General features: G+C 34.8%; 2 protein-coding genes across 5 annotated transcripts; both read right to left on the bottom strand.

Annotated features, from left to right (window-relative positions):
* On the bottom strand, positions 358-4,975 carry LOC107639189 (pentatricopeptide repeat-containing protein At2g34400). Of its 4 annotated transcripts, none has more exons than XM_021121026.1 (3): positions 4,836-4,975; positions 2,519-3,503; positions 358-2,261 (listed from the first exon to the last, which is right to left on the bottom strand). In XM_021121026.1, exons 2-3 carry the CDS (start codon positions 3,385-3,387, stop codon positions 1,313-1,315), a joined length of 1,818 nt encoding a protein of 605 aa, XP_020976685.1. In that variant the 5' UTR covers positions 3,388-3,503; positions 4,836-4,975; the 3' UTR covers positions 358-1,312. The 4 variants fall into 4 exon arrangements, with proteins under 4 accessions (XP_020976685.1, XP_020976686.1, XP_016198118.1 ...); XM_021121027.1 differs by having other exon boundaries at positions 2,519-3,523; positions 4,836-4,974; XM_016342632.2 differs by having other exon boundaries at positions 2,519-3,441; positions 4,836-4,970.
* LOC107636299 lies at positions 6,714-7,295 on the bottom strand. The gene has a single exon (XM_016339818.1). The coding sequence runs from the start codon at positions 7,293-7,295 to the stop codon at positions 6,714-6,716; it is 582 nt and encodes a 193-aa protein (XP_016195304.1).

Below are 11,583 nucleotides of genomic sequence, written 5' to 3'. Positions count from 1 at the left end.
CAACGATATCAATGTAGCTTCTTCTCAGTGTGCCTTTGCAGTTCGTGATGAGAAGTCTTGATTCGTTGTGCCTGGAAGCTAAGCATATTGGGTTCAGGATCGCTGCTCCTGCTTGCTTTTTTCCTTCTTTTATTTGGAGATAATTACTCCTGGTTGTTGATGATTATTATCTTTCAGAGGTTTTTACTAGCCTTACCGGCGTGGAGGCAACAGAGAAAGGAACTAATGAAGGAGAACGAAGGAATGAACGAAACGAGCACAAAATCCAATAACGCTAACACCGTAGCCAATCTCCTTCTCCTCAAAAAAAAAAAAAAAACAAAAACAAAATTCTTCCCTTTTCCCGGATCTTCACTGCATGTAACGGATCTTCGGTGCATCAGCTGCGCGGCTCAACAGCCGAGCCATCTTCCTTCCCACTTATGATTCTGCTTCCTTGCAGCCAGGCCATCTTCTCCTTCTGCCGTATGATTCTGCTACGTGTCAACATCTCTCCCTCTCTTTAAAATAACATATGTACCGTATAATTTACCTTAATATAAACAACAAAACATTTGCTTAGTGCTTACACTATTATCATGTCAAAGTAACAAATTAACATTTTTATTACCCCAAAAAAAAAATCAACATTTTACAAATAATTTCTATCAAATCTGCATTGATGGAAAGGAATAAATTATTTTCCATCTGATATGCAAAACGCAAGTGTACTTCTGCAGTTTTATGTTGACCTAACTAAGTTGCCATTGGTAAATATTGAATCCAAACATAGAGAACCAAAATTCTTGAGCATTTTTCAATTTCTTGTTCATCTCGTTGATATAAAAAACTTGGGTTGCATCCTAAAAAAATTGATCACTTGCCAGATCTCATTGACCAAAATTGATTGCCATATCCATACAATAACTATCCTAAAACAAATCTGCTTAGCCAACATTTTCCCCTACTGCTTACGAAATTGTCAATACTCAATAGGGGGACAATAATTCTCATGGATACTCCAAAAGAGATCGGCACCAAAAAACTGATTTCACTATCATTTCCTTTCCATTTTCATATGGCATTTGGGCATATGTATCTGCTAGAGGTTTGTTTTGTCCCCCTTGAATTATATGACACAAATCTTTAAGTATGAAAGAATACTTTAACGTACCTAACACCCACTACTAATGTTGATATGTGCCATCAGATCAAACTTAATGAAACCAAACCAATTGGAGCTGAGAAAGCTGAATGCTATGTAGTTCAAACGTTAGCTACTTCTGTACTTTCCAATAAAACAACTCTTTCAGCAATTCAGCTCCTCATGCAGCTAATCAACAATTTTAGGGACATACCCTTCCCTTTTGAGCTCCTCATACAGCAAATCCATTATGCCATATATATCCGTGGCACTTACGTGCAGACCATCACCAGCATGAAACTCGTGCAATTGATTCTCAATTTCAATCCAGCTACAACCAGGAGTTTTACTGACACCCTTTTGTCTCATCAACAATCTCATCCTTGCTGAATCTTCCAACATTTTTGAATTTGCATATATTTTTGATGAGATGATATAGTTCCCAGAATTTGAAGGATCCAACTCCAGAAGGAGCCGCATAACCCGTTCACCTATATCTACATTTTTCAGCCTTTGACACGCACCATGTAAAGCTCCTAATGTGACCTTATCTGGCTTTTCAGGCATTTTCTCAATGAGATCCCAAGCTTCATACAGATGACCAGCGCGCGCCAAAAGATCAACCATGCAAGAGTAGTGCTCAATTTTCGGCACTAATCCGAATAATGTGCTCATCATATCAAACAATCTATAGCCCTCATCAACCAGGCCTGCATGCACACAAGCAGAGAGCAATGCTACAAATGTTATATCATTGGGACAAGCACCACCACCCTCATCCAACATGCACTGAAATAGTGACAGTGCTTCCTTTGCTTTGCCATGAGAAGCAAGTGCGGCGATCATTGCATTCCAAGAAACTTCATTTTTCTGTGGCATGTCATTGAAAACTCTCAGTGCACTGTCTAAACTCCCACTTTTAGCATACATGTCAACCAATGCAGTAGCCACAAAGATATCATGTTGAAATCCTCTTTGTGATGCATACTCTTCAATCTGTCTCCCCAAATCCAAAGCCCCAATTGTGGCGCATGCAGACAGCACTGTAGTCAAGGTAATTTTATTTGGAACAATTCCCTCCTCCTTCATGCAATGAAATAAAGAAACTGCTTTATCTGCCATTCCATTTTGAGCATATCTGACATGTATAAATCATAGAATATATGAAAAACATAAAATTGATATATAGGAAAACCAATTCAAAAATTAAGATTCATTCATATTGAAAAATTGTCTGCAACCATTCTTAAATCTGCTATCCACCTATATAAAAATATTATCATTATATTTGTTTTCATTGCAGTCTACCAAGTTATCAAACTATGAAAAGAAATTGAACGTGAATGAGAATATAATATACAGATTACAGAATTTGCAGAGAACATAGTTAGGTACCCAGATATCAGAGCATTCCAAGTAATAGCATCTCTTCTAACCATTCCATCAAAGATCCTCCGAGCAGACTCCAAATCCCCACACTTTCCAAACATACTAATCAAAGCAGACCCAACATACGAATTCACCTCCATCCCATTATCCACAACAAACCCATCAACCCAACTCCCCAATTCCAAGTCCCCAATCTCCCCGCACGCCCCGAGCACACTCACCAAGCTCATCTCGTCCGGCACAAACCCCTCCCTCCTCATCTCCCCAAACACCTCCACAGCCTCCCTCGCAAGACCTGCCTTCACGTAGCCAGAGATCATCGAATTCCACGACACCAAATCCTTGTCAGGAATTTCATTAAACACCTTGCGTGCAGACGAAGGCTGCCCACACCTGGAGTACATCGTAATCAAGGAGTGACAGGTATGGTGATCGGAGCAGAGGCCGAGCCTGAAGGCGGAGGCATGGGCCAAAAGGCCATGGCAGAGGGCCGTTAAGTTAGCACATGAGAGGAAGACGAAGGGGAAGGTGAAGTTGTTAGGCTTAATGGACAAAGCACGCATACGGTAATAGAGTTGGAGGGCAAACGGGTAGTTGTGCCACGTGGCAGCCAGAGCGCGAATCATGATGTTGAAGGCGTAGTCATTGGGGTGAGGAGTGATGTGAGAGAAGAGGTTGAGTGCATAGGGGAAGTTGTTGAGGTGGATGAGCTTCACGAGGAGGTGGTTGGGTTTGTGGAGGTGGTTGACGATCATTTGGGCGTGGACTTGTTGGAGGATGCTGCTGCTGCTGCATTGTTTCAGGAGCTCCAGGAGATGGAATTCCACTGAGTTTGTGGCGGTGCCGATAGTAAGGTGCCGGCGGCAAAACTGCATGTGTCACCCCCACCAAGAGTTGTTTTCCTTTTACGTTCGGATACTACAAATGAACTATGCTTTGTGATATAAGGATTTACTTTGTCCAAAAAATGGATACTTCCTATGAATATATTCTGATTTGAAGATGTTCCATCTGTTAGATGATTTAATTAAATATATTCTGGTCAAATATATCAAATTATCTAACGGCTCGTAATATTATCTTTATATGAAGATGTCTTTATGAAATTCTATGTGTACATTTAATTATATAAAACAAAAAGTATATTATGAAAAAACTCATATAGGGATTTAATTTTCATGGAGGGTAACTGTCAATTATAAAAGAGTATTGTCAAAACGAAATTTCATAGTAGTTACTTAAAAATTATTTAAATATCTTAATTTGATTAAATAATCGTATAAAATTTTTTAAAAGTGTATCAAAATTAAACTCATAAATAATTATATAACAAATCAAAAAGTAAATTATTCGAAACAAAATAAAGGTAATTTATAATTTTTTTTATTTGTATACTGTTATCATATTATGAAAGCGTTGATGATTAATCTTCCTTTTATTAACATGATCAAATGTCTATTATTTTCTCTGTGTTACTAAATAATTGGCTCTTTATGATATAGAATGCAAGTTTTTTCAATTCATGCAATGAATAAGAACAAAACTAACTTTAAAAGAAGCACCAAACAATATCAAGATTCTGGAAACCAAACTGCTCTAGCTATTAGTTTACTAGTTTACTAATTCAACTGGTTCAACCGTGGTTTAACTAGAATAACTGTTTTATAATAAAATATTAAATAAAATATAAATAAACACATCAAAACATAATTATAGGCTAATATGAACTTTAAAATGTCATCCAAATTAAAAGTACTGCATCCATACCTAAAAATTACCAGCAACCCAATAACAAAAAAAAGGACAATCTCAATCACAAGGATCAAAACAACAACAATTTAACAAATTAACAAGAACAAGACCCAAATAGAAAATCCAGCAAACCAATAACAAGAAACAAGCACAATCTCAATCTCAAGGATCACAACAACAATTTAGCAAATTAGCAAATTAACAATTTGAGAAGAACACAGCAACCCAATAATCTCAAGGACAATAATAGGTACACCACAACAACAATTTAGCAAATAAACAAGAACAAGACCTGAATAGAAAATCCAGCAAATTAAATCGCAGCAACCTAACAATTTAGCAAATTAAAACAACAGCAGCCCAGGAATTTACCAAATTATCAACTTAACAAGTTCAAGAACAGAAAATCACAATAAAAACAAAAAAAATTAAAGACAACAGAACAACAACATAACAGAATCAAGAACTTGATCAACAATCCTAAACAACAGTAATAACAACAATAATTGAAGAAGAAAAATCACAGATTAACAATCCTAAACCAATTAAAACATCAATTACAGTAAAATACCTTCTAGAGCACAGAGGTGGGGGAGCACGGAGGGCTGGACGCGGCAGAACTGGAGAAGAAGTGGCCTGCACTGCCGCGGAACTAGAGAACCCGGCCTGTACCTCCGCGGAACTGGAGCCGCGGAGGGTGGAGCGTCGCGGAACTGGAGCAGAGGAGGGTGGAGCGCAGTGAAACTGGATAAGAGGAGGATGGAGCGTGGCGGAACTGGAGCAGAGAAGGGCTGTAGCGCGGTGGAACAGAGCCGACACGGCGGAACAGCGGTTGCTCGACGGAGGAACGACGCGATGAGGACGGCGGCTTCGAGCAGTGGCGGAGACGAGCGCAATGGAGACAGCGGCTTCGAGCATATGAGACGGCGGCGGTGACCCGCAGTGACACGGCGGTGGCTGGACGGAGCAAGTGATGTGATTTTTATTTTTCTTTTGCAGAGGGAGTGAAGGAGGAGAATTGGAGAGCTCGAGAAGAAGAAATTAGGTTTGCGTTAGTTTTTGTTAGGTCTAATTATTCTATTGGTTTGGCAAAATTTTCAATTAGATTTCTATATTTTTTTTTCTTTTAATTGGTCTCTTTATCAAATTTTTTTTTAATTGAGTCCTTATATTTTTTTTTCTTTTATTTGAGTTTTTATACTAATTTTTTTTAGTTGGATCCCTATACAATTAAGACAATTACTACTAAAAAGGACCTAATTAAAAAAAAATTGATACAGAAACCCAATTAAAAAAAAAAGTATAGAGACCTAATTAAAAATTTTACAAAATTATAGAAACTAATAAAATAATTAAACCTTTTTTTAAAGGGAACTATCAAAATCTTATTAAAAAATAATCCTAAAAATCTAATAATAAATAAATTTTTGAAATATTTAAAAACATAATAAAAATAATTAAATATTAAATATATATTTTAAAAAATTATTTTAGAGATTAGATTTTGATTTAATTTTTGTAAGTATTACTAAAAAAATTATTTTTATTTTTAAAATTTGATAATTTTATATCGAACAATTTTTTTTAATTTTGTTAGTATGAATAGTCGTAATTTTTTGAAAAAATAAAAGAAAAATCTAAAGATTATATTTTATTCTGAATTTTTTTGTAGATTTTTTAAATATTTATTCAAATATTGCTACAAAAATTCAGATCAAATAAGTAAATTGCTTGCTAAATAGAAAAAAATTATTTATAAAAAATATAATACTTATTAGTTATTTTTGTGGTATTTTCAAAGCATTAAAAGATGTTTTGTTAATAATATCTTTCAAAGATTTTTTTTGGTCAATGTTTGAATCTTTTAAATATCAAATTAGTAAATAACTATTTTTTTTTTATGGTGAAACACATCATTTTGTGTCAAACTGTGAAAATTGGTCGAATCCCAATTCGATTCAACTAGATAATTTGTGGCCAATTCAGCCGTCCAATAAAGATTTTTGACAAAGACAGTTATGCTTACTAGCTAAACCATTATATTTATCAATTCTCGATTTGGTCCGATCAACCAATCAGTTCAATTCAATTTTAAAACATTGAACAATATAGGTTTTTTTTAAATATATTTAGAAAGTGAATAATCAAAATGCATATCTTATATAAAGTTGCCAAGTTACCTAACCAAGTGTTAAAAATTAAATAATTAAAAAAACTCAACTAGATAAAATTGAATGAAATATTATATGCATATTCAACTACCATGTATTTGTGATAAATGTAGATGTTATTTTTTTTTTTCCAAAATGGAGGTAATTGCATTACTTTGAGAAAGTGCTACAAAATTTAATGTGAGACCAAAAAAATAGCAGTGGATTTCTCTCAATTGAAGCTATTAGTGGCTACAGTAATAACCAATAAACTAAAGAAAGGGAAATACATTAGGAAATTAGAAAACTTGTCTTCTATTCATCTCCTGATAAATCTTTCTTACTGAGTTCGAGATCTGTTGGACAGGGGTCTTCTCGTTTTCAAACACTTCTTTATTACATGCATTCCACAATGCCCAACAAAGAGCCGTGAAGATACTGAGAGCATCGTCACCTTCTCTCCCACTTCCAGCACCTAATAGTATATGGGTCCACCACTCCACAAAGGGGAAAACACTTTGCAATGATGGCACCATCTTCAAATCAACTGCTCCCCATACCTCTTGAGTAGGGCCACAGCATCGAAGACAGTGGATGATGATTTTCGGGGATAATCTACATCTGGGACACAAAGGTGGAGTCGACTGGAAACACTGGTAGATGAGGCTCAGTACAGGTAAACTTTCATGCACAGCTCTCCACAAAAAGATTTTTATCTTTGTTGATAACTGTAAGCCCCAAATTTTTCTCCAGCTTCTTGAATTTTGGATGATTGCAGGTAGTTGATTGATCAGCTCATGCGCAAAGTCATACGCAACCACATATCCAGATGTCACATCATATTGCTTCTTGGAGTTCAAGGCCCAAACCAGAGAGTCCATGCCGTTACTATTCAGCTCTATAGAGAGGATGTGGGTACTTATTTCAGGGAGAAAGATTAATTCGATAAGCTCTTTGTTCCTTCTTCTTTCTGTGGTCAATAAGTCCTTTACTCTATTAATTGTTGAAAATATATTGTTGTTGGATTGATTGCTAGGACTAATATGATATGGGTATGGGGGCGGCAACCAGGGTTCTTGCCAAACATTAACATCATCTCCTGACCCTATACTCTACAATAATCATTTTTCACCATTTTTCTACCTTCTAAGAGACTTTGCTAGCCCCAGAAAGGGTTAGTCCCTTTGTCTGCAATCAAAGAAGATTTATATCTAAAATACATATCCTTTAACATTTTGCTAAGTAGTGCATTAGGATTAACGGCCAATCTCCAAAATTGTTTTTCAAGCAGAGCCAAATTTTGTGCACGCAAGTCTTTGAAACCCGATCCTTCTTCTCTTTTGGGTCTTGTCATTTTATCCTAACTAATCCATGACATTCTCCTTACAGTGCCTCTCTGACTCCACCAAAAATGTGTTAAAATTCTGTGAATCTCATCTAAAAGTGAATTAGGTAGCTTAAAATAAGATAGAGTATTGATGAGCGGATAATTTATACCCTTTTTGGCATTGTTTTTACATAGTTTTTAGTATGTTTTAGTTACTTTTTATTATATTTTTATTAGTTTTTATGCAAAAATCACATTTCTGGACTTTACTATGAGTTTGTGTATTTTTCTGTAATTTCAGATATTTTCTGGCTGAAATTGAGGGACCTGAGCAAAAATCTGATTCAGAGGCTAAGAAAGGACTGCAGATGCTGTTAGATTCTGACCCTCCTGCACTCGAAGTAGATTTTTTGGAGCAAAAGAAGCCCAATTGGTGCGCTCTCAATTGCGTTGGAAAGTAGACATCTTGGGCTTTCCAGAAATATATAATAGTTCATACTTTTCCTGAGATTTGATAGCCCAAACTGGCGTCTAAACGCCAGCCAGAGACCATTTTCTGGCGTAAAACGCTAGAACTGGCACCAGAACTGGAGTTAAACGCCCAAATTGGCACCCAAGCTGGCGTTTAACTCTAGAAATGGCCTATGCACATGTAAAGCTCAATGCTCAGCCCAAGCACACACTAAGTGGGCCCCAGAAGTGGATTTCTGCACTATCTACACTTAATTACTTATTTTCTATAATCCTTAGTAACTAGTTTTAGTATAAATAGCACTTTTTACTATTGTATTCGCATGGTTGGAAACACTCTTTTCACTTTTATGTTACATTTTGGAGGCTGGCCATTCGGCCATGCCTAGACCTTTTTCTTTTATGTATTTTCTACGGTGGAGTTTCTACACCTCATAGATTAAGGTGCGGAGCTTTGCTGTTCTTCATGAATTAATGCAAGTACTATTGTTTCTCTTTCAATTCACGCTTACTTCTTCTCCAAGATATACTCTCGTACTTAATTCAGTTAAGTCAGAATGAAGGGGTGACCCGTGACAATCATCCATTATCTTCGTTACTCGCTTAGCCAAGATCCGCGTGCCTGACAACCACAAGCGGTCTACATGATGTTCAACGTAGTCATTGGACGACAGCCGGAGTATATTCTCTTGGGTTTCTAATACACGGACCGAGTCCGTGAGATTAGAACCTTTGTGGTATAGGCTAGAACCAATTGGCAACATTCTTGAGATCCGAAAAGTCTAAACCTTGTCTGTGGTATTCCGAGTAGGATCTGGGAAGGGATGACTGTGACGAGCTTCAAACTCGCGAATGTTGGGTGCAGTGATAGTGTGCAAAAGGATAGAGAGATCCTATTCCGACGCTAGTGAGAACCGATAGATGATTAGCCGTGCGGTAGCTGTACTTGGTATTTTTCATCCGAGACGAGAAATCCGACAGTTGATTAGCCGTGCATAAACCATACCTGGTATTTTTCATCCGAGAGGATCATACAGCTTGCCATGGAAGGGAGCACGCATGATTGGATGAAGATAATAGGAAAGCAGAGGTTCAGAAACAACAAAGCATCTCCAAACGCTTATCTGAAATTCCCACCAATGAACTACATAAGTATCTCTATTTTAATTTACGTTTTATTTATCTTTCAATTATCAAAACTCATAACCATTTGAATCCGCCTGACTAAGATTTGCGAGATGACCATAGCTTGCTTCAAGCCGACAATCTCCGTGGGATCGACATGTAAGGTATTACTTGGACGACCCAGTGCACTTGCTAGTTAGTTGTGCGGAGTTGTGAAAAGTGTAATCACAATTTCGTGCACCAAGTTTTTGGCGCCGTTACCGGAGATTGTTCGAGTTTGGACAACTGATAGTTCATCTTGTTGCTTAGATTAGGTAATTTTATTTTATGTGTAAGCTTTTTATTTTTAATTTCAAAAAAAATAATAATAATTATTTGTTCTTCAGAATTTTTAAGAATGAATTCTAGAGTTTCATGAGATATGTTGAAGCCTGGCTGGCTGTTAAGCCATGTCTAATCTTTTAAACTGAGGTTTTCACTTTCCATTGTAGAAAGGACATGTCTGTATTTGTTATGCTAAAGCTTGGCTGGCCATTTGGCTATGTCTAATTCTTTTGGACCGAAACTTTAGACTAACATTGCATGAATCCTGGAATTCTTATTAAAAAATTTGAATTTCTTTATTTTCTTTTTCCAAAATAATTTCGAAAAAAAATACAAAAAAAAATTTAATATAATCATAAAAACCAAAAATTTTGTGTTTCTTGTTTGAGTCTAGTGTCAAATTTTAAGTTTGGTGTCAACTGCATATTTTTTATTTTCTTAAAATTTTTGAATTCCATGCATATTGTTCTTCCTTGATCTTCAAGTTGTTCTTGATAATTTTCTTTGTTTAATCTTATGATTTTCTTGTTTTGTGCTTTTTGTTGTTTTTCATATGCATTTTCGAATTCATAGTGTCTAAACATTAAAAACTTCTAAGTTTGGTGTCTTGCATGTGTTTCTTTTCTTAAAAATTTTCAAAAATATGTTCTTGATGTTCATCATGATCTTCAAAGTGTTCTTGATGTTCATCTTGACATTCAAAGTGTTCTTGCATGCATTATTTCTTTTGATCTTAAATTTTTATGTCTTGTTTCATTTTGTTGTTTTTCTCTTTCTTCATTAATTCAAAAAATCAAAAATAATATCTTTTTCTTTTTTTACTCATAAATTTCGAAATTTTGGGTTGACTTAGTAAAAAAATTTTAAATTTAGTTGTTTCTTGTTAGTCAAGTCAAAATTTCAATTTAAAAATTTTATCTTTCCAAATCTTTTTCAAAAATCAAATCTTTTTCACTTTTCTTCTTAATATTTTCAAATTTCTTAAATAAATTTTCAAAATCTTTTTCTTATTTTTATCTCATATTTTCGAAAACTTTACTAACAATTAATGTTTTGATTCAAAAAATTTCAAGTTTGTTACTTTCCTGTTAAGAAAGATTCAATCTTTAAATTCTAGAATCATATCTTTTAGTTTCTTGTTAGTCAAGTCATCAACTTTAATTTTAAAAATCAAATCTTTTTAATTTCCTTTTCAATCTTTTTCAAAATAAATTTCAATCATATCTTTTTCAAAATTTAATTTCAAAATCTTTTTCTAACTTCTTATCTTTTCAAAATTTATTTTCAAATCTTTTTCAATTAACTACTTGACTTTTTATTTGATTTTAAAAGTTTACTATTTCTTATCTTTTTCAAAACCACCTAACTACTTTTCTCTCTCTCTCTAATTTTCGAAAACCACTAACCACTTTTTCAAAATCCTTTTTAATTAACTAATTGTTTTAAATTCTAATTTTATTTTATTTCTTTTAATATTTTTGAATACTAACCAATAATTAAAATAAAAATAAAAATAAAAATATTTTTCTTTTCTTTTAATTAATATTCGAATACTCTCTCTTTCTCTCTCATCTCTTTCTATTTATTTTATTTATTCACTAACACTTCTCTTCTACTCATAATTGGAACCCTCTCCCTCTCTCTGTGTTCGAATTCCTCTTATTCTCTCTACCTCATTCTTCTATTCTTATACTCACATAAAGGAATCTCTATACTGTGACATAGAGGATTCCCATTCTCTCTTTGTTCTTTTCTTTTTCATATGAGCAGGAACAAGGATAAAGACATTCTTGTTGAAGATGATCCTGAACCTGAAAGGACTCTGAAGAGGAAGCTAAAAGAAGCTAAAGCATAACACTCTAGAGAGGACCTTACAGAAATTTTCGAAAAAGAAGAAGACATGGCAGCCGAACCCAATAACA

This window comes from Arachis ipaensis, chromosome B04, assembly GCF_000816755.2.
Source record: "Arachis ipaensis cultivar K30076 chromosome B04, Araip1.1, whole genome shotgun sequence".
In the NCBI taxonomy this organism is placed as follows: domain Eukaryota; kingdom Viridiplantae; phylum Streptophyta; class Magnoliopsida; order Fabales; family Fabaceae; genus Arachis; species Arachis ipaensis.
This window is presented reverse-complemented; position numbering and strand designations above follow the sequence as displayed.

What these genes read in the sequence shown, in the direction of transcription:
- LOC107639189 (XM_021121026.1), bottom strand. Translation starts at nt 3,387, where the DNA reads ATGCAGTTTTGCCGCCGGCACCTTACTATCGGCACCGCCACAAACTCA. An exon ending in TGGAATGCTCTGATATCTGG is followed by an intron (nt 2,262 to 2,518) that starts GTACCTAACTAT and finishes TATACATGTCAG; the next exon opens with ATATGCTCAAAATGGAATGG.
- LOC107636299 (XM_016339818.1), bottom strand. Translation starts at nt 7,295, where the DNA reads ATGGACTCTCTGGTTTGGGCCTTGAACTCCAAGAAGCAATATGATGTG.